General features: G+C 47.4%; 1 protein-coding gene and 1 pseudogene across 1 annotated transcript in view; one reads left to right on the top strand and one right to left on the bottom strand.

Moving 5' to 3' along the window:
• Window positions 1-477: 477 nt before the first annotated feature.
• Window positions 478-2852, bottom strand: LOC129070195 (60S ribosomal protein L18a-like; annotated as a pseudogene).
• The window catches only part of PITPNA (phosphatidylinositol transfer protein alpha), a 39007-nt gene continuing 15230 nt past the window's right edge, over window positions 2604-26380 (top strand). The window contains exons 1-10 of the mRNA XM_054573306.1: window positions 2604-2870; window positions 6652-6682; window positions 12027-12172; window positions 15905-15996; window positions 20287-20294; window positions 21420-21494; window positions 23043-23126; window positions 25053-25130; window positions 25285-25395; window positions 26182-26304. Coding sequence (XP_054429281.1) covers window positions 2851-2870; window positions 6652-6682; window positions 12027-12172; window positions 15905-15996; window positions 20287-20294; window positions 21420-21494; window positions 23043-23126; window positions 25053-25130; window positions 25285-25395; window positions 26182-26304 — 768 coding nt within the window. The 5' untranslated portion in view covers window positions 2604-2850. The remainder of the gene's footprint in view (window positions 2871-6651; window positions 6683-12026; window positions 12173-15904; window positions 15997-20286; window positions 20295-21419; window positions 21495-23042; window positions 23127-25052; window positions 25131-25284; window positions 25396-26181; window positions 26305-26380) is intronic.

Raw genomic sequence — 26380 nt, 5'->3', positions numbered from 1 at the left:
GACAGGAGGAAAGGAGACAGCAGCGAAAAGAAGATAAAAGAGCCCTGGCCAGGTAGCTCGGCAGATTAGAGTCTCTACCCGATACTCCAAGGTTGCTGGCTGGAACCCCCGGCCAGGGCACAAACAAGAATCAACCAATGGCCCTGGCAGGTGTGGCTCAGTTGGTTGGAGCATCTTCCTGTAACTGAAAGGTTGCAGGTCTGATTCCTGGTCAGGGCACATGCTCCGTCCCCCACCCAGATGCACATGGGAGGCAACCAATCGATGTTTTTCTCTGACATCATCTATGTTTCTCTTCTTCTCCCCCTTCCCCTCTCTCTAAAAACAATGGAAAATGTCCTCAGGTGATGATATTTTGCAAACAGTATGCAAAAAGGCATAAATAAGTGGAATAACAAATCAATCTCTCTCTCTCTAAAAATCAATACAAATTTTTTTAAAAGAGAGAAGGTACAAGAAATACAGGCTGAAGATGCATTACCCGGAGTAGAGTGACAAAGACTGATGACAGGGGTGGGGAGAAACAGGAAGAGGGTAAAGAGAGACAAAGAAATGAAAAGGGACAGAGAGAGGAGAGAGAACGATGGAGAGATTAAAGACAGAGAGATACAGAAAAACAGAAAGAGAGACAGGTGAGATAAAGAGATAAGGGGAGACAGGTTGATAATGAGGAGAGCTAGGGAGGGAGCTAGAGGAATAGGTGGAGAGGAGATAGAAAAGCACAGAGAGAGATGGAGAGAGGGAAGGAAACAGGGAGACAGGAGAGACAGAAAGATTGCTGTGACACTGGGGATTAACTTCTTAATTGTGCGTGTTTGTTTTTTTCTGGTTTTCCTAAGGAGTTTATTTGGGCGGACCAGGGGACAGGGAGGCCCTGCATCTAAAAGAAGGTGTTGGGGTCTCTTGGTGGTGAGGCATGGCTTGTACTGGCGACTGGAGGAGGATCCGGCGGGGGCAGCGGGAACTTGATCTTGGAGTCACGGAACTGCTTGACTGCCGGTGGGCGGCGGTTACTAGCCGCGATCTCCCCCACTTCCATGATCTGGATTGAGCGGGCCCGGGCACGGTGCGGCGCCCCCCATGTCTCAGTAGCTCTGGGTGACCGCGCCTGCGGTGGTCAGGTGTCGGTACACACCGTGGGTCCCACTACGGCATTAGTAAGCACAACCAAAAGCTCTTCACCCGGAGGGGGAATTTTTCGAACACTTGCCCACAGGTGTAGACAATTCCCCTGAAGATTTCTTCACCTTCTTCAGTTGAGACACAAAGTGCCGGAAGTGGGGCTTGGCAACGACATGGTTAGGTGCAAAGATTTGCAAGCGGTAACAGGGTGGTGTGCGGCACCTCGGGGTGGGCAAACAGCGCCGCACCACCCTGCACTCTCGCAGCGCCAGGCCTTCCTAGCGTTCTCTCCGCGTTTGCCACCACCCACAAGTGGCGGAGATTAATACTTTTTCTCCTTTTAACCCTGGAGCATGTAGAAGTAGCTTTGAGGGGAAGCAATGTCCATCTTTCCTTCCTCACAAAACCCCCTCCCCCCAACAATAATAGCATGGAAATGTGCCATACACTGCACAAAATTGCTTTACGTGCATTGCCTCAAAGCAGGCACTATCATTGTTCCATTTTATAAACGAAGAAGCTGAGGCAACACAGAGAAGTCCGGTAACTTGCACAAGGTCACAGGTGGCAAGTGGTAGGCCTGGGACTCCAGGGCATCAGGCACCAGGGGTTCTGTTCCCACAGTGGGGCTGTTGACTCAGTGGGACCAGTTCACGAGGGCTGCGGCCCCTGCATATAAGGGCTAACTCCTATGTACACTTGAAGCAAAGCTTGCTAGAGTAAGAGATGTAAGAAACAGGCCCTGGCCTGGTAGCTCAATTGTTTGGAGTGTCATCCTGTTACTCCAAGACTGCGGGCTTGATCCCTGGACAAGTCGATGTCTTTCACTCTCTAAAATCAGTAAAAGTAAAAAAAAAAAAAAAAAATTAATAGGAGGGAAGCACTTAGTAGTAATTTCTGCTGCATAGTATGCTCTCAATAAATGTTAGCTTTTATTATTATTTCTTTCTCTCTGGTGGGTTAGGGGTGGCAAATAATCCCTTATGCTCATATCAAATATAAAAGTATTCTCAGTGGTTTTTGCATATCACATTTCACTTTGCCTGTGGAAAGAAGATGTAAATTATTTCAAAGAGACATGTACATACTTTAAAATACTGAGTTTATTGTAGAAATCAGCACAGTGTTTTTTGGTAATGGTGTCTTGAGGAGTCAAGCACTTAGAAGAGCACTTGCACGCAAATTTGGCTATTGTTAGTATTTTTTTTGACTCAACTCTTTCCTAGATCTCAACCAACCCCACTGGGGAGGCCCAAGCATAACGGTGCATCTGCTCCAGCCGTGGAACTTTCACACCTGGGACCCTACCCAACCCCTCGGCGTCTGCTCCGCCTACAACCGGGCTCTTGCGCACGCCCCTAGCTCTACTGTGACTCCGACGCCACAGCCCTTTTAAGGATGGGAGGGGGACGGCCGGAGAAGGCTCCGCCTCCCCGCTGAGGTCAGCGCGCACCGCTGCGTATGACGCTCTGGTTGCCGCAGAGACGCCCCGCCCCCGCGCGGTGCTGCGGAACCGGAGCTCCGGGCGGCGTCGGCAGGGGCGCGGGAGGCGGCGAGGCCAGGGCGCAGGAGCCGGCGCAGCGACCGCAGAGGGAGCGGTGGGGACAGAGCAGACCACGACGAAGACGCACAGGCAGCCGGGCCGGGCCGGGCCACAGGGAGAGCGGCCGCCGGGAAGCGGGCGGGAAGCCGGGCGGGCAGCGGGCAGCCGCCGAGCCGCGAAGCGACATGGTGCTGCTCAAGGAGTAGTGAGTGTCCGCCCGGCCGTGCGGAAGCGAGGAGGAGGCAGAGTCGGGGATGACGACCTGGGAGGCTGATGGCCTGGCGGAGGGATGCGGCGGCCGGACGGGCCCCGCCGGGGTGGAGAGCGCTGGATGGGCTGCTGGGCGGCCCAGCGGGGGCTGAGGGGGCAGTGAGGGCCGGACAGGGCCTGAGGTGGGGCCGACGGGAATAGAGAGGGACGGGCAGCACCTGAGGTGGGGGCCCAAGGGGCACTGAGGGCCAGATTGACCTGCGGGGAGGCCGAGGGGGCTAGAGGGCCCGACAGGGCCTGAGAAAGGGTCAAGGGGACAGTGGGAGCTGGGCAGGGCATGACGGGCTGAGGGGATCGAGAGCACTGGGTGAGATGTGGGGTGGTTCTGCGGTGGGGGCTGAGGGACAGGGGGACCAGCCAGAACTGCAGGAGCGGCTGCCGGGAGCGAGGACCTGCGGGAGAGGGAGGAGTTGTCTGAGGGGCCGGGGAACAGTTAGACAAGGGCAGGCAGGGTCCGGAACCAGCTGGTGGTGGGGAGCGCTGTGGAGGGCGCACAGACTAAGGGGCTCAGAAGAGCAGGTAAGACGTCTTCAGGAATGGAGCTGAGACGATGGGAAGGGGTGCTGAGGGGGACCTGGAGAATGAATGGCTGCCTTAGGCATCAGGGGGGAAGTGGTAGTAAGTGGATAAAGGAAAAGAACTAGGGAGTCAGGGCCAGGCGCGGGTGACAGGGGAAGGGTGTGAGGACCCGCCCCTACAGAAGAGAAAGTATTGGGGGCAAAAGCTAAGGTGATTATTTGGGACTCAGGGACATTTGGATAAGGAGTCCAGAAAATACCTGGCAGGGGCTGGAGCGATCTGAGGGAGTGATGGAGAGGGCTAGGATGGATGTTACCAGGGTAGAGAATAGTTTGGAAAGAGTATGTTTGTGAATAAATATAAGAATCATTGGAGTGGAGTGGGAAACAGGAGCAACCCATCTCTAGGGAATTCGCAGCCTTGGGGCCAAGAGATGGAACGGAAGAATTGAAGAGGTTGCCATAAAGCCATTAATTGGGAAAAGACAGTGTAGGGTGAGGGAGTTCTTGAGTAGCGACTAAGGGGTGGGAGACTAGTGACTTCTGGGAGGAGTTGCAGAGAGACGGGCTTGCTCCTGCAGTCCAGGGGGTTGTATGAAAGGAGGGGGTTTGGATCGCTACGTTTGCCAAAAGTGAGATGACCCATCCCTGAAACTCATGGTTCCTAGGAAACATCTCAGGACTTTGTTTTTTCTTTGCAAAGAGGAGAGATTGGAGGTATGTGTGCGGCATTTACAATAAAACTGTGCTTCCCTGGAGGGGAGGGCAAGTGGACAGCATTGGGCCAGAAGCCCAGGGATTCTGGAAGTGAGAGACGTCCAAGTAGAGAGCAACTGGTGGAAACACTTGGTGGCCAAGCAGGTGTGTGGAGGGCTCTTTTTGTTTTGTCAGTGAAGGCACTTTGCCCACCTGACTTGCTCCTTGGAGGTGTTCAGGACATTTATGACATAGTGTAGGGCTTTGGCTAACAAAGGGAGCAGAAGCTCAGGCGTCATCCCAGCTTGACACTTCATCTAAAGAGTATTATTTTGAAGACCTCTGCCTTTGTTTTTTGATTCCCAGTCTGATGTTGACTCAGTCAGAGCTCAGAGCTTTACGTGGTGAGGAGGAAGAACCTTGGGATGCCGACAGGAGGAGAGCTGGTGCACTTTGGATTCTAATCTTGACTGTCCAAAAAAAAGGCTTTTTCCATTCTTCTGATCCTTTTTTCTATTCCCAGATGAATCCAAGAATCTGTAGAAACCTGTAGTTTTGTAAAGAAGGTCAGACAGGGAAGGAAAGGGACCTTCAGAAAAGATCTGAGTGAGTTTTTAAGAGAGGTCCTCCCTTCCCATTCTTTGTTCTTCTCCCCTTGAAGCCTACTAGGGGAAGCTCCCAGGTGCTGGGGATGCAGAGCCTGTCTGGCCTGTGTGTTTCCTTCCTGCCTGACTTGTGTCCTGTGTGTGTTTAGACACGTGTGTGCATCCCTCGGCAGGGGACGTGGAGGGGGGCATCTGAGCCACTTGGCTATGGCTGCAGCACTGCAGCTCTGGGAAGGGTGTGAGTGAAGGTCACACTGAAGTGAGCACAGCTCCAGTCTCAGCCCAGCGCTGCCTCTGTGGCCCTATCCTTGGGAATTGCATCCGAGTGCTTCTGGAGTAGTTTTGCTCCCAAGGAGCCAGGGAGAAATGTCCAGGTGTGAGCATCCTGTCAGGAACTGGCTGATGCCCGTCGCTTTTGCTGGTATCGAGACTTAGTGCCCATCCAGGGTCTGAAGGTTGTCTCTGTTGATTCTTCTGACACTTCCTCTAACAGGATTCTCCTTGATTTGATTTCTGCAAATTCTTGGATGTGATTTTTAATGCTGTTCTTGAAGATAAAAGGCTGATTGTTTTCCAGGAAGTTTCTACTGACGGTGCCGAAATTGTGGCCACCAAGTTGGAAGTATTTTTTTGCATTGTTGGCTTTTTCTAATGGGAGGAGAGCATTAGTAGCAGCATCCAGTAACCTGAAGGATTTACGTTATTTGAGTCATTCTGGAGGAGGGGAGTTAGAAGGCAGTAAAGACTTGGAGCCCATTTTGTTTTTCCTGCTACTTTTCTGCCTGGTGCTTTGCATGTAGTGTGATGTTTTTCCCAGACCCCTCTGTGTGCTTCTTGCTACCTGAGGGACCTTTGTGTAACTGGAAAATTATAAGTGGACTACTTCCCAGTCTGGAGCAAAGATCCGGATTGGTGAAACCACTGCACAGGACAGAGAGCATAGCAGCTCATGCTTCACCAAGCACACAAGATACAGGAGGCTCTGGGGGTTCCAGCTGGGGTCTGGGAACTGACATCGCAGCTTGGAAGCTGGCTAGATTTGTATGAATACAGCCAAGCATTTTCGTATCAGCCCTATGACCTCACAGCTTTGAACTGGGGGTTGGCTGTTGCTCTGCCTGACAAATGCAGGCCACCTGGAGGAGTGTCACTAGTCATCGCACCCATGTGGAGATCTGATCAGTGTGGGGGCTTTGCTGGCCATGGCTTCTCTGTCAGGTTTTTGGTGGTACCCCCAATAGTCGGTGGTCATTGAAATGTAGAAGGAAAAGACGGTGATCAGCTGGGGTGCCTTTGGACAGTTTCTGGAGGTCAGGGCACACGTTGGGCGTCTCCTCTCTTGGTGGCTTTGTGGTAGTAGTTTGTATTGTAATATCCTGTCCTAGAGCAGAGATGGTTGGCACATGCTCTTAGAGTGATTCAGCCTCCAAGGAGCTTGGCCCCTTCTAACCTTCATCTTGAGGGCTATATTTTCAGAAGGTTGGGTCCACAGAGATGTAATTCCCCAGGGCCTGTACCCTCACCTTGGCTTCAGAGTTTTCGGGGATGGGTGCTCCTGTGCTAACCTCTCTGTTTTACTAGACTCATTGGCAAGTTTTATTGGGGAGATTAGCGGAGGACGGGGAAAAAGCGGTCCCAAATGTGAGTCAGAGGCCTGCCTGGGAAGTAGCTGGTTGGGAGACAGGTTTGCGCGGAATCGCAGGGCTCTACATGGGATGCCAGAGGGGCACGGGGCGTCCTAGACTCAAAGCACTTGGGGCCCTTCTCTGCTGGGTTTCTGACAGTGAGTGTAGTGTCATGTGCAACAAAATGTTTGATATTATTCTATGATGATGCTTTAAGAGCCTTGGGCAGGTTTCAGAGCCTGAAGTTGTTACTGTTTTTCCCTCTCTTGTAGTCGAGTCATCCTACCTGTGTCTGTAGATGAGGTAAGTCCTTCTTCATTTTATCCATAGTTGTATATAATTGCTCCAAGTGGCTCAAACTCTTTGTATGGTTTTCATGTTTGTTCTAACATAAAGGTAATCAATACTCATGAATTTTCCTGGTCCTACTTTTGGTTGAAGGAAGGCACTTATTTATTTATTTTTTGAAAATGGAATATTTTGAGGATAGGCAAGGAAGTTTTTTAGAAAATTTTATTTTTCAATTAAAGTTCACATTCAATATTATTTTTTTTATTAGTTTCAGGTATACAGCATGGCCTATATGTGGTTAAACAGTCATATGTTCTATAAATTGTTCCCCCCAATATTCCCAGTATCTGTGTGGCGCCACACATAGTTATTACAATATCCCTGACTGTATTCTCTGTGCTGTGCTTTACATCCGCATGACTGTTCTGTAGTTACCAATTTCTACTTCTTAATCCCTTCACCTTTTTCACCCAGTCCCCCAACCACCCTCCTCCCCTCTGGCAACCATCAGTCTGTTCTCTGTAGCTATGAGTCTATTTCAGTTTTGTTTGTTCGTTTATATGACTCAGTCTATGAGTCTGTTTCAGTTTTGTTCGTTCGTTTATTTTGTTCTTTAGATTCCATGTGTAAGAGACATCATATGGTATTTGTCTTTCTCTGACTGACTTATTTCACTTAGCATAATATTCTCTAGGTCCATCCATGCTGATGTGAATGGTAAGATTTCCTTCTTTCCTACGGCCAAGTACTATCCCATTGTGTGTATGTATGTACCACAGCTTTCTAATTCACTGGTCTGTTGATGGACACTGGGGCTGCTTCCATATCTTGGGCTATTGTAAATAACACTGCAATGAACATAGGGGTGCATATACTCTTTCAAAGTAATGTTTTGGGTTTCTCTGGATATACACCCAGAAGTGGAATCACTGGGTCATAAGGCAGTTCTATTTTTAAGTTTTTGAGGACCCTCCATACTGTTTTCCATTGGCTGCTCCTCTCTGCATTCCCACCAACAGGGAAGGCACTTATTTTGTATACCTAGGCCACTGTGTACGACCCGCCTCAAGTTATTGGCATGCCAGTTGACTGACTAGAGACTGAATCAGCCCCCTTTACCTGCTAGGACTGTGCCTGTTTGGAGACATGTTATTGAAGGGATTGAGCGTGTGCATTTCTGGGACCTCCATGACTTGACTGGGAAGTGTGCATGGCTCTCTCTGGTTTTGCAACAAACCAGCAGGGCAGGAAATCTCTGAGGACTTCCCTAGCTACACTCTAGGTGACTGCTGGGAAGACCAAGGCCCAGAACCCTCCTTTTACGGAGGGCAGGGAATAGCAAATGGGCTTGGCTTGCCCTCTGTCCTTTTATGGTCCTTGGGCCTGTCATCTCTGACTATGGGCATCTGGCAGGATTTGTCACAGGAAAGTTTATAGGCCGTGCTGACTCAGAGTTGGTCTCTTGGACGGCAGAGAACTTCACAGAGCCTCCCTTGTCCCACCCTTTCTCTAAACTTCCTCCAGTCTCCTCTCCTGGCTCAGCCTTGCTCTTTGCTTCCTTCTGAGTCCATAGCCCTTTCCCCACCCCCACTTCCAGTGACGCTCAAGTTTGGGTAACGCTTGTCAGCCGGCGTAGTGCCCTCAGTCATTCTCTTCCGTGCAGTGTCGGTATGAAGCTCCTGTGGTAACTCCCAGTCTGTTCCAAATATGAAATGGACGTTTTAAAAATGAAAGCAGACCAACACTGTACACTTTAAGTGAGACAAATAACCAAGCTTCTTGCCCCCCCAGAAGTGGTGGGCAGGCATTAGCCTCCTAGAGGGTTGTCTCCAGTGGTGGGCCGCACGTTTGGTAAGGGCTGTGGAGGCCTGGGGGAGGGAGCCAGAGGTGGGCCTGGGACAAATCTCGGAGTTCTGGGAAAGGACAAGAGAAGCAAAACTGGGGAAGCTGGGGACAGGAGATGGCGGATAGATGCTGTGGTCCCTGGAGGCACCCAGGGTGTGTCTAGGGCCTGGGAACCACATGCTTGGGCTGACGGGCATTGGCTTGGGGGACCCTGTCAACCCACTTCCTTTGGGGGCCTTGCTGTCTTTATGAAAAATAGCAAGTGACGATTTTCCAAATCAGCAGGCCAAGCAGGAAGGCCCAGCATGTCTCTTACCCTGGAGGTCCTTGCTCTCGGGGGTCCCCTGACTCCCTCTCTGCTCTCCGGCATGATCCCACTCCTCCAGTCAGGAAGATGTCCCTGGGAACTTGGGAGCACCTTGGTTTGGCATTTATGGGTGAAATGGATCTTTCCACAGAGAGTTTCTCGATGGAAAAGAGGGTGGGAATGTCTCCGAGAAGCGCGGCAGACCCAGAGGCCCAGCACCTGCCTGGGGCCTCTCCTAGCTGCTCTGCGGTGTGGGTGGAGGGGCCAGAACACTGGCTGCTTATAGCAGGCCAAGGATGGAGGGGAAGGGGGAACTCTGAAGTGTCTGCGACTTGGAGTTTTAGCTTGTGATGGCTTTCTTGCAGCATTGAGGAAGTGGTGGGGTGGGGTAACAGAGCTGGAAGTCTAGGCAGGAGCTGGGAAAGTTAGGATTCATGTTTGCCTGCTGATGGTCAACCTCCTACCAGCTAGAAACTGCTGTTGAGAAAGCAGTGCATGGCCTAGCGTGGAAGAAGCAGCTACCCTTTTGATGGCTTGAACTTTAGTTCCAGAAGACCAGAAAACCTTGAATGGGAGGCCAAAGAAGAAACAAGTAATGATCAACCTTCTCAGAGTCTTTATCAATAACCCCGTCCTGACTCATGGTTCCCATGGGAACAGCCCCGTGTCCTGTGACTGATAGATTCACTTCCTAATTGGAGGCCAGATTTGAGGCCCTCAGAGCTTTCTGATTTAGGAGACAGGAAAGAAAAAACCATGTCTTTATAGCCATCCTGATGACTTGCATCGATATTTTGGGATGGAATTAGCTTCTGGCTGGCCAGGGCCTTGGGCCCAGCGCCATGCAGGGTGCCTGGGCCTTCTGAAGCAGAGCAAGGGAACCCTGGCTGTTCGACAAGGGGGTGTCCATCAGTGATCCCTGGCTCAGCACTGCCCACCCTCTCCAGTGGGCAGGGCTGTTTTACTTCTCATTTCCAAAGACACATGGCGCCATTGCCCTGTGGTAACTGGCCTGACGGGGCCCTGTGGGTGGGACCGACAGCGGTGCTGGTTTGTTTAATGTCAGCGTTTTAGGCCCACCCACAGCATCTTCATGGGCTCCTACTCCCAGATTGCCAAAGGAGTGGATTCTCTTGTTTTTCTTAGCTGAGCGTCTTAGTTCTTTGGGACAGGGGACAAACCTGAAGGGCAGGGAGCAATGTCCTAGGCCTGAGGCGGCTGGAACCCCAGTCCCCGCAGGGCTCTTTATCTGCTTCTGTGGTCTCAACCCCACTCCCACCTTCACCCCATTTGAGCCTGGCTGCTTTCTGCTTTCCCCGGATGGGGAGCCACTGTGCCAGAGGGATCCCTTGGACAATGACAGTGTCCTTCACTTGTGGCTTGCAGAGGCCAGTTTTACTTACCCTTTTGGATTAACAAAACTGCTGTCACTTGTCTCATTGGGATTAAAGGATCAGAGTATCAAGGGAGATTAAAGGGGGAAGATGCCAGTCTAACAGACTGATCCTCTTAGAGCCTGCCCTCTGATTCTGCAGCTGAAGAGGAACCAGTGAAGGGGATTAGTCTCAGCTCGGAGTCCCTCCCCAGGCAGCGCCCCCAGGCAGCACCCCCAGGCAGCACCCCCAGCCGGCCACGCAGTCCCTGCCACCAGACCTTGTTCCCTCGCAGCCTGCCCTTTAGGATTGCTGAGTCAGTGGTTAGGTGTTCTTGTGACTCTTCTCTGAAACAGAATTACTGCTCCTCCTTAGGAGCCCCTGGCTCAGCCAAACCTTGACCCACTTGAGAGGGGTTTTCACATGTGCCTCAGCTAGGGGGTGGCCTTGCAAAGGCATGGGGACAACTTGGGGTTCCACGGGTGCATTGAAGCAACACTGATGTTGCTCTGGATTAGAAGGGTCAAGATGACTGGCTGTCGCCCCACTGCTCCTCTTTATGGGATTAACTGAGCTTTGGTTGCTTGCCTGGGCCCTTCTTCCTTGGCATTTTGTTCTGGGTTTTTGCTTTGGAAGGTAGGGCTCTTTCAGCTTTGTGGTGAACAGTAAATTGTCGTGGTCGGCTGTTTCCCCTTCCAGACTTTGCCCAGAAACTTCCCTGCAGTGCTTAGGAAGCTGCCTGGTTGAGTAAGCAGCCAAATTTGAGGGGAAACAGCCCTGGAAGCTGCCTCTGTCCCTTGCTTTTGCAGGCAGTGGTTTAAGTGACAGCTGCCCAGAGAGACAGCCTCTCTGTGTTAATCTCAAAGGGAGAAAAACGCTCTCATCTTTCACTCTTGGGAGTACTGGTAGCTTGGGGAGGGGGCATAGAGGGCAAGGAAAACCTTTATCTCCCCCCACAACATGTTGGGTCACGAAGTACCTTTTTCTCAAACTTCCTAAATTGTTGTGCCTGGTTGGCACTGGCAGTGACAAGCAAGATGCATCCTGTGGTATAGATGTAATTTCCTGCTTTAAATGCTTCTGTTCGTTCTCTTTTCACCTTATTTTCTATCTAGACAGCTTCCTTCAGGGAGAAGGGAGCAAAAGGGCCAGGCCTGGGCACTGCCCAGGTCATTGGCCCTAACACTGAGTTGTCCTGAGGGGGTCAGAGGAGGCCAGTGATCTTGACTGGTGACTTGATCGGGTGGCATGTGACCCAAATAAAGGAAAACTAGGCTTTTGCCATCTAGAAAGCGCCAACCTAGAGTGTGTACCAGCCAGCAGAGACTGTGGGGTAGGAATCTGTGCTATCTAAGTACGGGAAACAGGGCACTTGCATCAGCCCCATCCGGAATCCAGAAAGTGTCAGGAGGCCTGGTTGCCTGCAAGACTGTTTTCTGAGCTGCTGGCGGGGTGAGGAGGGGCGCACCATTGGAGAAAGAAGTCATGCCTTAGGATCTGTTTAAATAAGTGGAATAAATAGACATCTGGCAACTACCCCAGATTTGCTTGGAGGTCTTAAGAGCAGGGCAAAAGCTACCTTCAACTCTGTGATCTGCATGGTGGTGTGAAAATGGAAGAATGAAATTAAATACATCTGATGGCTAAATGGAGCAGCGTTCTCAATTGCTTTGGGTGGATTTGGGCAAGGCCCTGTGTGAAGCTTCAGAATAAGTTCTTGGATGGGGGGACCCCAGAGTGAACTAATTGGTCAGTTACTGACAAATGGACCGTGTGTAACTGTTGTGAAGAGTCCACATTGACAATGACTCCTATCTCTCTGTTCCTTTAGTATCAAGTAGGACAGCTGTATTCTGTGGCTGAGGCAAGCAAAAATGAAACGGGTGGTGGTGAAGGCGTGGAGGTCCTGGTGAATGAACCCTATGAGAAGGACGGTGAGAAAGGCCAGTACACACACAAGATCTACCACTTACAGAGGTATGTGGCTGTGCAGCAGAGCCTGAACATGGCCTGGTTTTGAAGTGGAGACAGTGGCTGATTGGGGGTTTCCGGGTTATTAGCTGGTTGCTCAGGTTGCTTCACCTGTGAGAGTGTGTGTAGATGGTAGTACTTCTTTATTCATTTAAAAGTTTTTAGGTCGCTTTTTGTTTTATTTTTTTATTTTTTTTTAAATAAAAGTAGTACTTGTGTTACCAGGCTCCCGGTCCCCAGAGGTGATAGTGTTTATTTTCTTGTGGGCCCTTCCCACAGTAATACTCATTGTCTGTGAGTATAGGGGGGTGTGTGTATGTGTGTGTAAGTGGGTGTTCATTTCCTTTATTGTTAGCTTAACATGGATGTTATCATACTATACGTAACTGTTGTTGACTTTGCTCTTTTGTTACTTATCATATCATAGCTTTCTTTCACTGTCAGCAATTTGGTTTCATTCTTTTGAAGTACACATAGCGTTATTTTGGCAGATGTGCTGTAAATTGGTTCACCTGTCCTCTCTGGATGTATTTTTATAGTCATTTCCAGGTGTTTACGTAGAGTACTCCAGTAAAACTCCTGTGCAAATCTTTTGATGTACTCATGTGTGTAAATCTATAGTAAACGTTTCTAAAAGTGGGATTGCTGGATCAGGTAGTTTTCTTGTTTTTCTTTTAAGTATTTTATTTATTTATTTTTAGAGAGAGCAGAAGGGAGGGAGAGAGAGGGAGAGAAACATTGATTGGTTGCATCTCCCACACCCCCAACCAGGGACTGGGCCCATAACCCAGGCATGTGCCCTGACCAGGAATCAAACCAGCAACCTTTCAGTTTGTGGGAGAATGCCCAACCAACCAAGCCACACCAGTCAGGGCTGATGAGGTGTAGTATTTTAAATTCTGATATTGTGAAATCAGCTACCAGAAAAATGTTGGTACCTCTCTTTGGATCAAAGACATAAATATTTAAATATTTGAACTGATTTGTGTATTGAAATCCACAGCAAACAACACAGATTTGCTAAATTCCCCAACTAAAACAGTATTACAGTATATGCCAAAAGTAGGTTTACAGTTTTGAGTACATGAAACACAGAGTTTATTCTGGTATTATTTTTAATCACTGTTTTATTTTCCATATGAACAACTGTAAACCTACTTTTGCCCACCCTGCATGCAGACTCAGCTGATCTGAAGGGTGTTGAAAGCAGTAGTAAACATATACCAGCTAGAATAGAAGTTCAACCAAGCAAGTTATCCAAAACTGGAAAAAATTAACCTGAGTATTTTAAAAATTGTGATAAAATATACATAACACAAAAGTCACCATTTTTACCATTTTTAAGTGTACAGGTCAGTGGCAGTAAGTGCATCCACATTGCTGTGTAACTTAAACCTGAATTTTAATTTCTAGTCACCAGACTGAGCTAAAATCAATTTCATCTTCATTGGGTAAAATCCCTGATTTAATGTCGTGTGCCACTCTGGAGATGTAAAGTACTAGCCCAGAGGGGGCCAGGATTTTGTGAGTGCTGGCACCAGGAGGAAAGCAACGCTGAGGTGAGGGGTGGGGGCATCTCACCGCAGTCCCATCTCCTTGCCAGTGTGCTGACTCCTCTGTGCCTCCTCTTCCTCCTCCTTCCCTCCTCAGAGTTGACTGACAACTAATCCTTACTGAGCCCTTAACAATTCATTAAAATAAGCCTCAAGATGTTATGTCAACTATAATTGGAAAATAAATTTAAAAAATAAAAGATTTTTAAAGGCTCAAGATTTGTCTTCTCCATAGTTCCGTTTGTATTTTTTTAAAGAGGATTTTGAAAAGAGATAATGAGGTTGGTAGAAGGGGCCAGTTGGTTCATCAGCTCAGCCGGTCCCACCAAAGTCGCAGAGAGGAGGTCTATAGGACCAGTCTTACCCTCCTCCTTACAGGAGGGAGTGTCAACTTTGAGCTGCTACCACGATTTCCTTAACTCCAAACATACAGCTGCAAAAAAAAAAAAAAAAAAAAAAGGAAAAAAGTGCTGAATGCCACAGCCACCTCTCTTCATGAACACCAAAGCCTTCCTGTGAGCCACCTAGTTGCTTACCCCAGTCAGGAACATGGGTTCACCAACACCCTCTTCCTTTTCCCTTATATCAAATCAAGTTCTGTTGACTGTGCCTCCTTAGTACCGCCAACCTTTCCATTTACCTCACCATCTCTTGCTTCAGTTACCATTGTAGCTCCTAACTGGTCACCTTGCTTTCCACTTCACACAGATTTGAGTGTTCTTTCTAGAAGACGGATCTGTTGCTCCCCAGCTTAAAAGCTGTAGAGGGCTTCTCTTTGCCCTCAGGATAAAGGCCATACTCTTTGATGTAACTTACAAGACTTTTTATGACCCAGCCTCTGCAGGTTCTCCTGTATTCCCTACTTTATGCCTGACACCAGCTGCTCTGAACTTCTCCCTCTTCTCCTAGCTTTTCCTACCCCACTCCTGTCCTTGTCTAGCTCAGTCCTTCTCTCTCTACTCTATATGTTCATTTAATCCTTATGAGGAACCTCCTCGTACACCATGCTGCCGGCACCGTGTTCTCCTGCGCTCCGCCCCCAGAGCCCTGTGCTCACCTGTTATGGCACACACAGTGCTGGGCAGCACTGGTCGGTTATATTCCCCACCAGAATGTCAACTCCTTGAGGGCAGGAGCCAAGTCTCTGGGGTTCCAGGGGCCTGGTACATGGAAATACTTATCTGAATGAGCATGACAGTGAGTGCGAACCTCAGAGGGTTGCCTTGAGTGCTCTGAATTAGATCCCAATTGGGGTTAGCTCTTTTTTCTTGGGCCTCAAGCACTAACGTTGATGAGATTGTTGGAGCCTGCTAAAGACTGCTTAGAATACCAGCGAAAAACTAAGGAAGAGGAATATTTAAAAAATATTCCTTTAAAAAAAAAAAAATAACAATATGGGCCCTGAGTGGTGTGGCTCAGTTGGTTGGGTGTCACTCCACAAAGCAAAAGGTCACTGGTTCAATTCCCGGTTGGAGCACATGCCTGGGTTGCGGGTTCAGCCCCTGGACAGGGTGCATACAAGAGGCAACCGATCGATGTTTCCCTCACACATCAATGTTTTTATCCATCTCTTTCTCCCTCCCTTCCCCTCTCTCTAAATATAAATAAAATCTTTAAAAAAAAAATGGACTCTTAACTGAACATGCTGTTCTGTAACCTGAGACAAGAAGCATTAAATAGAAGAAAATATTTTGTCCTGGGAGGCAGATGGCCCTGAGGGCCTCCTGGTGCCCCAGAACTAACAACAGATCAGATCATCTTGGATTCCATACTCGAAGTCAGTCAGTCTGTCTTGCTGGCCCATAAACCTGGACTGGTGTACTCTTGGAGGTAGCTTATCCTTGCAGTGTGGAGTATAATGTCCTGAACCCAGGGGGCTCTGGGAAAAAATCCTAGTGATCATGTAATGGCTGATAAGCTGTAGTAGGTAGCCTGGGGTCCTGTTCCCGTCCTGGTGGGTGGCGGGACACAAGTGGGTGGATATTGGGAGCCAGGCGAGCTGCGGGTTCAGGCTCTGACAGGTGGCTTCACACACACAACAGTAACCTACTTATCTCATGGAAATTTACTTGTCAGTTCCCCACTGAAGAAGCTGGAGCTGTGGCTGGAAGAATGTGATGTTAAAGCCCATTGTCTTCTAATTCTCTCCTCCATTTCTCTTCATAACCCCTTTTTCTCACTATAGCAAAGTGCCCACGTTTGTTCGAATGCTGGCCCCAGAGGGAGCCCTGAATATTCATGAAAAAGCATGGAATGCCTACCCTTATTGCAGAACTGGTGAGTGCAGACCTGGCTAAAGCTGCAGTTTGGGCCCCAGGAAGGACAAGTGGTCAAGTAGACCCATCGGTGGAGATGAACTAGGGTTTTGGGTCTCCCATTCATTTCCCACATTAAGCCAGTGGATGCCTGAGTTTAGGGACGCCCTTCAGACCTGAGGCTGCTGGTGTCAGTGTTGTCCGCCAGCAGGGCGAGAGCCACCGAACCGTCATGGCCTGAGCCGGCACAGAACCAACCCCTCTTATTCAGGGACGGTGTCATAATTTTGGTTTTTACTAATTACAAAGTAATGTTTTCTGTTTAAATTTTAGAAAGTAGATACAAACAAAATAAACTGACCACCCATGACTCTCTTATCTCTAGGTAGTCACTGTTAACATTTTAATGTCTTTTTTTTGTAGTCCTTTTTAAAATCTTACATATGCACACATTAGAAAATCTCCAGACATGTTTCCTAGACAAATTTTGGATCACATTATATTAACTCTTAAATTGTTTATCTTATTCAATAAATGGAAAGTCTTTCCTCTGTTACTACATAGTCTCCTATTTTTTAAAATTTGTAATGGCTGCTTAGTATTGCATTGTATGAATGTGCTGTGATCTTTTTAAACCAATCCCTTATTATTAGATGCTGAAATTTCCAGCTTTAATGTGATATATTTGTGTTTGGCTTGAAAAACAGCGTTGAGGCCAGGGACCCTTGAGAGAGGCAGCCATCACAGAAAAGGGCCTGTGGCATGACCTTCCCGCCCTGGGGAAGGGCCAGGCCCAGACACCAGGAAAAAGTAGCAAAGGAACCCTGATGTTTTTGGGAAAATGGAAACAAGCCCCATTTTTTATGACAAAGGGTTTAGAATCAGCCACGCCTCAGATGTATTCTTGCACCACAGAAAGTGCGCGCCAGATTTGGAGGGGGCAGGAGGCCAGGAGGAGGGACGTCAGTTAAGGACCCTGACTGGCTTCCTACTCGGCCAGCAGGTGGGAGTCGGGGTGGAATCATTTTCTTAACCTTGGCCAGTCTCCTATCCGGAGTTTCTGGAAAGGAAAGATTTGAACCTCGGCAGAAAACTTTCTGTTTTGAACTTTCTGGGATTCCCTTTGAATAGTGCAGACTCCTAGCTTTCCACGATTCCAGAGTAGATCCCTTGGAGGGCCCAAGTTGGCACTGATCCTAGGGTGGTTCCTAGGGATCCCCTAGAACTTAGCGATGAGGTGGGCGGCCTTTCGCCCAGCCCACCTACATTTGTGTCCACAGTCAGTCTGGCTACAGGGTCCTCCTGCCAGCCCCTGCCTACATGCACTGCTTCACTTGCCTTATTTATGGGGGCCTGGCACTCCCTAGATTGTATCTGATGAGGATGTTCCACCCATGTGGTCATTATCCTGTGAACTTGGGAATGATTAAAGTCTAGAGCACAGGGTCATTGCTCTTTCCAATCCTCAAGAACCTTGTGTCAGGAGATTAACAACCATTGACAGGACCTGGGGTGTGTGGGTTTTATTGCTGTAGCCAAAAGTGCAAATGTCACTACTCACGAAGCACTGGGCAAGAAGCTGTTAAATTCCTGGACAAGAGGCATGCACGCACTTTCTTAAAAGACTATGCGCTGTGGCTGGGCATGTCTGGTCCAGGGCCAAAGGTGAATTTTCTTGATGTCTAAGAGAGTTGCATTGAGCATGCGTCATAAGAACCTTTGCCAACTTAGCATAAAGGAGGCAACAGATAGCATGGCCTCCTCCATACCTGGGGCAGGGTTCTGGGTACACAGCTTGTGCTGACTGAGGGATGCCACTGTCCTCTGTGTAATCTAGGGAGTGTGCTGCAGCTGACATGGGCGGTTTTCTAGCCATCAAATGTTCGTTTACATATTGTTCTGATCTTTGGCCAAAAGAAAAAAAAAGATAAAAGTAATTCCTAAATACTCCACAAAGAGGAGGCAGGGGAGGGGGAAAGAAAGGTTTCTTCAGTGGGTGCTGACCTCACACTCACAGTCACCATCTTACAAAATGAATATGTTGAATCTTAGATCTGTTCAGTTAGACACTTGCTCTTTTAAAATAAAATAAAGAGGGCTAATTTCCGGTGCCCTCTGGGGGTTGGTGGGAGAAAGATGATTAATTCAGACATCTAAGATTGGTCCAAGTAGATCAAAGTTTGAGGCAAGATGGATAAAGGAACATGGAATAAATTCCTCACGCTTTTTGAAGGCTCTAACGTTACTCTGAGTGGAATGAAAATGGAGTTGGAATGCTGTACTCACCATCAGCTCTTTCTGTCCTCATACCTCATTTCTCTCTGTCTCTTTCTCCTTGCTGATGGGTTGGGACGTGAGGAGGCGGTAAGGTGGGGTTTGGTCTGTGAATGAAAAGAGGAACAGAAAAATGTTTGTTTCTCTTTCTATCTCTCCTTCTAGCCTTAACCCTTGGCTGAATAGTCTAGCTAAGCCCTGGTTTTAAAGTACTTTATTTGGAGAGCCTGATTTTCAAACTTCAAAGAGTTTCCTGGGACTTTCCCAGTGTGCTCAGGGTTGCAGTCTGAGGAGAAGGGAGTGCTGTGCATGCAGAGGTGTCCGGAGGAGCAGGAAGTGGAGAGTAGGGAAGACTGGTTGGTCACCCAAGTTGCCATTATGGGCCACAGAGGGTCATCATCTTCGTAGATTCAGAGACCTAATTTGTCAGAACCGAGTGGATCTATTTCTCAGGTTCTCAGAAAGACTAAGGTAGGCCTTTGCCATGTAGCTCAGTTGGTTAGAGCATCATCCCAACATGCCAAGGTTGTGGGTTTGATCGCTGGTCAGGGCACATACAAGAATCAACCAATGAATGCGTAAATTAGTAGAACAACAAATCAATATCTCTCTCTCTCTGTCTTTCTCTCCCTCTCTAAAATCAATAAATTAAAGAAAGGAAAAGACTAAGGCATAAATAAACACCCCATGTGCCAATATATCAAGTTATATTGAAATCTAAAATTACTAATAAAACCAGATATTCCTGTTGGCTGATCAGGATGTTCTTTCCTTGTGGGCTCTTTTACATGGAAAACCAAAGTATAATCAGAATGCCAGTATGTAGAGACAATGTTCACTTGGTTATGTGATCAGACTCTTGTGTCCATTGATGAGCATGTTCTGTCTGTACAAAAACCAAACTAGAGGGAGAAGGTCGCTTGGAGAGCATGGTTCAGAATCAGGTGGTGACTTGGAGAACCATAGTGGCTGGGGTCATCAAACCAGGCCAGCACAACGCTGCTGTCTCCACTCTCAGGACGGGGCTGCTAGATGTGCCATGTTCACAGCTCGAGTCTACCCCTCCTACATCGGCCCTGGGGAATTTTTACCAGACTGGCCTCTGGACTTCCCCTTGATGGATATTATACTCCCTATGTCCTTTTTGTTAACACAGTTTTCTCCAACCTGACAGCAGAGCATTTTTTCCAATAAGCTTTTTAATTGTAATCTTAATCTGATGTTTTCTTCCAAGTCTCTTTCTTTGGACTCAGGGAAATTACTTACAGTCTCTTGAATTGTTTCTATACAAGGTAGATTTTATTCCTTTTATTTCAACTTTTCCTCATCTCAATCTTAAGAGATAACCTTAGTTACAGGTTTGGAGTTTGGACGTTTGACTGTTAGTCCCATAAATGTCCAAACATGGCAGTGTGGCATCCATCAGAAATTGAGATAGCTCCTAAATTCAGAGGGTACAGAATGATCCGGGCTGTTGTCAGGAGGAGAGCTAGCCTGCTCCCCAGTGACATTGGAGCTGCAGTCATTTTCTCTGATAAATAATTGAACTGTGCTTTCCGAGGGGGTCTCATTACAATGAGCGGGAGTATGGAGGGTTAGAGGTTTGGTTACAGCAAGAGGAGGGATGCAGAGGGCAGATAGACAGTGCCTGGCCTAAAGCACCCTGCCCTGTGCCCCTGAAGTCGGGGGACACCAGGACATGCTCTGAGGCAGCGCGGTAGGTCTCCGTGCTTCAGCTTCTCAGAGCCAGTCCCGGTTCCGTGCCCAGCTGGAGAGAATCTCAAGGAGCTGATAGTGGCATTTTTTAAATTAAATTCCAGGTTTGGCCTTTTGGGACTCTTGTATGATTAAAATGTGAGGGTCGGTGCATCTGAGGTACCGAATGCACTCCCTGGGGCTTGGGGGTGATGGTGGGAAAAGCCCCAGGGAGTGGAGAACTAACTCTTCACTGCCACGGTCTCTGGCGCTGAGGGGCAGATATTTATTCATCCTCATTAATCTTTTTCTCTCTTCTTTCCATGTCCCTGCCTTGGAGCAGTTATTACAGTAAGTATTTTCCAGGGGAGGGGGATGATAGAATTGTAGATGATTTATGAGAATAGAAGAAATAAAAATGTGACCGCACGGGAGGTTCCTGGGTGTTCCTCTTATTTTTTTTCTTTTCCTCTTTTTCTTGTGGGTGACTTTTAGAGCTGTTGAGACTTAACCCTTTCGGCCCTAAGGAGGAACCTGTTAATTGGCAAAGTAGCCTTTCTTTAGGCGGCCCTGGCACGTGGCTTTGTCAGGTGCAGCATTCATCCTATGGCACCCTAGCCATGGCACCCTAGCTGTGGGTCTCACGTGTGCGGTGTGACCCGAGGGCCCCCCCGCCCCCGGCTCTCGCCAGGGTCGTGCAGAACTTCAGGTCAGCCGGCCTGAGTAGGGTTTCCCACTGGGCATCTGGTGACCGCAGGGAGCACTGACCCTTGGCCAAAGTATGAAGTCAGCAAGGCTTCAATTCCATGACCATCTCATTGTCCCTTCTCTCCACCGTTCAGCATCCTCATCCAGTACCTTGTCCCTGCGGGTCAACACAGGCAGTCCTTGGGAACCGAATCCCTGCTAAGGAGTTCAAGGACTAATGTGTTCTTCCCTTGTGTAGTTTCAATTTTCCAAAAGCACTAAGGGAGGAAGGTAGTAGTTAGCATGAAGAGTTAATTTGCTGAGACGAGAACATTGGGCCTCAGCAAAAGGCTGGCTGAAGGGAATGGGGCAGTGATGAACATTCATGGTTGGGAGGAAGTCGTCTGTGCCCTTCTCACACCACTAATTAAGCATGAGCACCCTGTGCATAAGGTAGTATGGCAGAGAGGTTAAACCATGGATTTTGAAGTCAGACAAACCTGATTTTGAGGCCCAGCTCTATCTTTATCTCTGTGACATTAGACAAGTCACCTCACCCCTTCAACCTTCACTTTCTTCATCAATAAAACGAGGGTGACATTACTACTGACCTTGTAGGATGGGATGAAGATCGAGTGAGATAATGCATGTCTAGCCTATTGTGGGCTCCTGGTAAGGCTCACTGTTACTATTAGACAGAGGTTGGAGTCTCTCGACTGCTCATGATACAGAAATAGTTACTTTCCAACTTTGAGCCTGGTGACTGTAACATATTTTTCCCCCTTCCAGAATGAGTACATGAAAGAAGACTTTCTGATTAAAATTGAAACATGGCACAAACCAGATCTTGGCACCCAGGAGAATGTAAGTAGCACTTCCTGAGAGCCCAAAGGCTTCCAAGCCTCAGAGCAGGGAATTGAGGCTCTGCCCCGTAGCTTCTCCATCCCTGTGGTGGGGTCTTCTGTGTGCTTCCCTTTTTCCCGGCTTCTGCCTAGACCTGTCCTACCAGCATGGGATTCCTCTGCCTCTAATTTGCAAAATGTGATCTCCAAGCCTCCTTATAAGCTTTTTTGTAGTACTGGGATTCATCTAAGATGCAACTCCTGGCACAGAGGAACTATATTTTTAAAATATCAGAATTACAGCTTCTCTAGAGCATAACAACTCCTCAACTTTAAAATACACCTATCACCCTGGCTGGTGTGGCTCAGTGGATTGAGCACCGGCCTACAAACTGAAAGGTCGCTGTTTTGATTCCCAGTCTGGGCACATGCCTGGGTTGCAGGCCAGGTCTCCAGTAGGGGGCATGCGAGAGGCAATAGATATTTTTCTCACATATTGCTGTTTCTCTTCTCCCTTCCCCTCTCCCTCTCTCTTAAAAACAAAGTAAATAAATAAAATCTGTAAAATACACCTATCCTTTACCCCACACAGTTATGTTTCTATATGTGTGAAATAAAAATAACATATATAAGATTCATTGTAGCATTCTGTAGCCAAAGATTAAAAACAATAGGAAAGCCCTGTTTAATAAATTCTGACCATATAGTCATATATTATGTAGCCATTAGGCTACATAATAGCTTTGGCTGGGTGGCTTAATTGGTTGGAGTGCTGTCCTGTGCACCAAAAGGTTGTAGGTTCAATTCCTGGTCAGGGGGCATACAGGAGGCAACCGTTCAATGTTTCTCTCTCACATGGATGTTTCCCTCCCTTTTTTTCTCTTTTCCTTCCTCTCTCTAAAATCAATAAACATATCCTTGAGTGAGGATTTAAAAAATAAATTAAATAAAAATAAAAGGAACCAACAGGGAAAAATCTTCAAGATAAATTGTTCAGTGTTTAAAAAAGCAAGATGCAAAATGGTTTCGTATTAAAAGAAAAATCTTCACACATGGATGTTTGTAAGTGCATAGAACCTGGTACCAGTAGTGTTAACTTGGGAGGGGACAGGGAGACAAGCAAGAGAGTCACTCTTTATCATATCCTTGTGTACATTTTGTATTTGTATCATAATTTTATATCATGTACATCTACAGCCTGTTTTACTTAATTTCTTAAATGCATCAAAATAAACAGTATATGGCTAAGCAAGCAATATCTCCACAAGTGTTCATAGTCTTTACAAAGGGAGAACATGTGGAAATGATGTAGGTAACGGTAGGTAGCCCTGAGAGTGTTCTGGGCACTGAAGTGGTGCTTCGGCTGAAAAATCAGAGCATTAGTTCTTAAATGTGTGTGTCCACTTAAAATTCAACCCGCCATTCCTTTGAATGATTTTGTATATAATTCTTTACTAATAGAAATCTCACATCTCTGGCTATGGGAACAGCAGTTTTTAGGTGTCCCTCCTGTGTAAGTGGTGCTTTGTAACTGATAAAAACCACACAGTGGTCCTCTTTGTTCCTGCAGGTGCATAAACTGGAGCCTGAGGCATGGAAACATGTGGAAGCCATATATATAGACATTGCAGATAGAAGCCAAGTACTTAGCAAGGTAGGAACTGTTTAAAGATGTGGGTGGCCTTTGAGATGCAGAAATGACTTCTAAGTGTCAGAGAAACCAGAGAACCCGACTCAACTTGGCTGCAAGCGAAGCTCTCTCTTGGGTATCACTTGTTTTATTTTTTAAGTTAGTATTAATGACTCCCTTGTCTTGACCTGGGAATACCACTAGAGAAACAGTGGCCCGGATGTGAGTGTCCTCTTTGGCCTCTGTAAATTCTCACTGGACAGTGTTGGTGCCGTTCGAAGTCCAAGTGTGATTTGCCCTGCTGAAGTGACACTTAGCCTGAAAGTAGTTCTCAAGTTTATTTTTCCAGCCCAGTAATTAGGAAACAGTTATTGTCTGCCTCTTGTATTTGGAGTATTTTGTTCTGTGTGTTCCAGACGAGGGGTGTTACCGATGTGTGAAAAGACAAGTCCCCTGCCCTCAAGAAGTTGGTAATGGCTTCTTGGAGTAACAAGCATGGCAGCAGGTGGTAGAAAGGACAGTCAGTCCATTGCTTGGCCATATAGTTGGAGAGCGCAGGGACCGGCTCTGCCATGCTCACTGCTGTGCTCCCAGAAAGGATGTTTAGGAAAGGACAGGACAGGTCTCCGTCACTCAGGGCTCCTCTTCTCTGACGGGCCTGTTGGGATCAGGGCACAGGAATTTGGCTCTCTGCCCATTGGTAGGAATAATGTGTGCCCTTCTATCCCAGGGGTATGATACCTCTTTCCTGGAGTCACTCTGTGTGCTTAAGCTACTTTGACTTGTGCATTTCCAAAAAGATATGAAAACCATCTTGTGCTTCCTTACCTGATATTCTCACTCTTCACCCTCAAAATGTGAGTGGGTTTTTCAAAAAACTTTCTCTTGAAGTATAACATACATAGCAAAGTGAATGTATCATAAGAGTACAGCTTGATGGATTTTCTTAAACTGAATACACATACTCAAATATTTCTCAAACAGAAATACTAGCAAAGAGTATGACTCGTTGAGTACTTTGTGAGCTCTGGTTGTTTCATGTAAATGGAAAGAAGCAGAGGTAGGGAAGATTTATTTTTTTAAAGCACACATAATCTCCTTAGGTTTGGGAAATACTTTATGACTGTATGGGTGTGTGTGATTTCATTATTTTTGTTAGATAGTTGCTGTAGTAAGTTTGCTTTTTCCAAGGCCACAGCCAATGCAGAGAAACAGCCAAGGATTAAACTTTTGTTACGATTAATTAACACACAGCATTGATTACATTATAAATCAATGAAGTGTGGCTGACAATAATATGCAAGAGGGTACATATTGTAATACATTGACCATTCTATTATATTCTATACACTGATTTTATTAAAACAAGCCAATTTAAAAATTTTTTAAAAAAGAAGCCAGAGGGAGATCAGATTAGCTTTCAGGAATGACAGACAGTTGTTTTCAGCTCTGGCTGTGTATTTTAGAATAACCTCCAGTGGTTTAAAAAAAAAAAATCCACACTGCCCTTACCTGCAGATATTCTTATTCATTGGGTTTTAGGTCGAGTGGCCCAGAAATCTGTATTTCGATAGAGCTGTCCCTGGTAATTTGGTTGCTCACTGCAGGTTGAAAATCCCTCTTTAAAACAGTGGCAAGACATCTGTATTGAGTGGCTTACTCAGACAGTCTGGTGACACTTGCATATGGTAACATTGAAAACAAACCCTAGCAGAGAAAGTCACACAGCAAACTTCTGTGAGGCAAATGTAAACAATTTTATATCCTGTTTATAATATTTTCTGTGCTCGAACAGCATTAAGACTGGCATGAAGTGTATATTTTGATGGAAAATCTGATTCCTCTCCCTCCCTTCTTCCTCCCTCCCTCTCTCCCTTTATTCCTATTTCTCCCTCCCTCCTTCTCCCTCTCCTTCCCTCCCCCAACTCCCAACTCTACCACTTCTCTCAGGATTACAAGGCAGAGGAAGACCCAGCAAAATTTAAATCTATCAAAACAGGCCGAGGGCCCTTGGGCCCCAACTGGAAGGTGCAGTTCACATTCTAACCACCAGGGGGCTGGGCAGTGTGGGTGGGCCTCCGCCCAGGGACAGAGGAAGGGAATGGCTGGGGCTGGGCAAAGGGAGAGCCAGAGGTCTGTCCTGTTAGTTACCTGCCTGCCTGTGGGTCTGTTTCTAATACAGCAAGAACTTGTAAATCAGAAAGACTGCCCATACATGTGTGCATACAAACTGGTTACTGTCAAGTTCAAGTGGTGGGGCCTGCAGAACAAAGTGGAAAACTTTATACATAAGGTAAGTAGCCAGGGTGAGGCCTTCCCAGAGTTTACGGATTGGTGAAGGTGCTTTGCCCAACAAGAGAAGATCATACAACCCATGTGACTTATATTCTAGGGTTGATGACAAATATTTCAGCTTGATTTCACAGATCCCCACTTGTCCTTGTACATAACTGTCTTTTAGTTTAATGTTGTCCATCCAAGGACACCACTGTGACAGGGAAGGGAACTGAGGCAAAAAAAAAAAAAAAAAAAAAGGAAACTGGAAGAGGCTTACTATGATTGAAATAAAAGTAAAACTCAGTCTTTCTCTTTTCCTGAAGCCAAAAGGCAAGAGGCACTGTGAGCCTTTTTCTCCAGTGCCCTGAATTACTGAGCTAGGTAAACATAAAGAGTTTTTACAGCGTTTTTTCTCATGTGTTAGAGCCTCACTCTTGGACTGTATTTCATAGCTCCTGGCCAAGGAGGAAATTTGGCACCGTTGTTCTTGGGCCTTGCCTTAGCTGTGAGCTCATGGGCTGCCTGTCTTGGTAGCATTTCGGGCACAGGGCCTACTTGTGAGGTAGACACCCATTTTCTCCTGGGGGCTCCCTCCTCCTTGAAGCCTGTATCTGTTAGACGTGTGAATGCAAAGGCCACTGACCTATGGGACTGGGAGCCCGATCCACACAAGCCAGCTAGGATTCCTCCCCCCAGCCTCCGCATGGAAGTGTGGGTATTGGCTCAGAGGTCATGGGGGTGGGGGAGCTGCAATGGTGGCCCTCATCTTCTGGGTTCTAACTATGTTCCCTCCTTTTTATAGCAAGAGAAGCGTCTGTTTACAAACTTCCACAGGCAGCTGTTCTGTTGGCTCGATAAGTGGGTTGACCTGACCATGGACGACATTCGAAGGATGGAAGAAGAGACGAAGAGACAGCTGGATGAGGTAAGTGGATGCCCAGAGAAGACTCTGGGGCTCTCATCTAGATAAACATGTGCAGGAGACTGTCATGCTGGCGCAG

This window comes from Pteronotus mesoamericanus, unplaced genomic scaffold, assembly GCF_021234165.1.
Source record: "Pteronotus mesoamericanus isolate MK-2021 breed Mesoamerican mustached bat unplaced genomic scaffold, CSHL_Meso_final contig_246, whole genome shotgun sequence".
Classification (NCBI taxonomy): Eukaryota; Metazoa; Chordata; class Mammalia; order Chiroptera; family Mormoopidae; genus Pteronotus; species Pteronotus mesoamericanus.
Note: the sequence above shows the minus strand (reverse complement) of the source record. Positions and strands in the feature narration are given on the sequence as shown.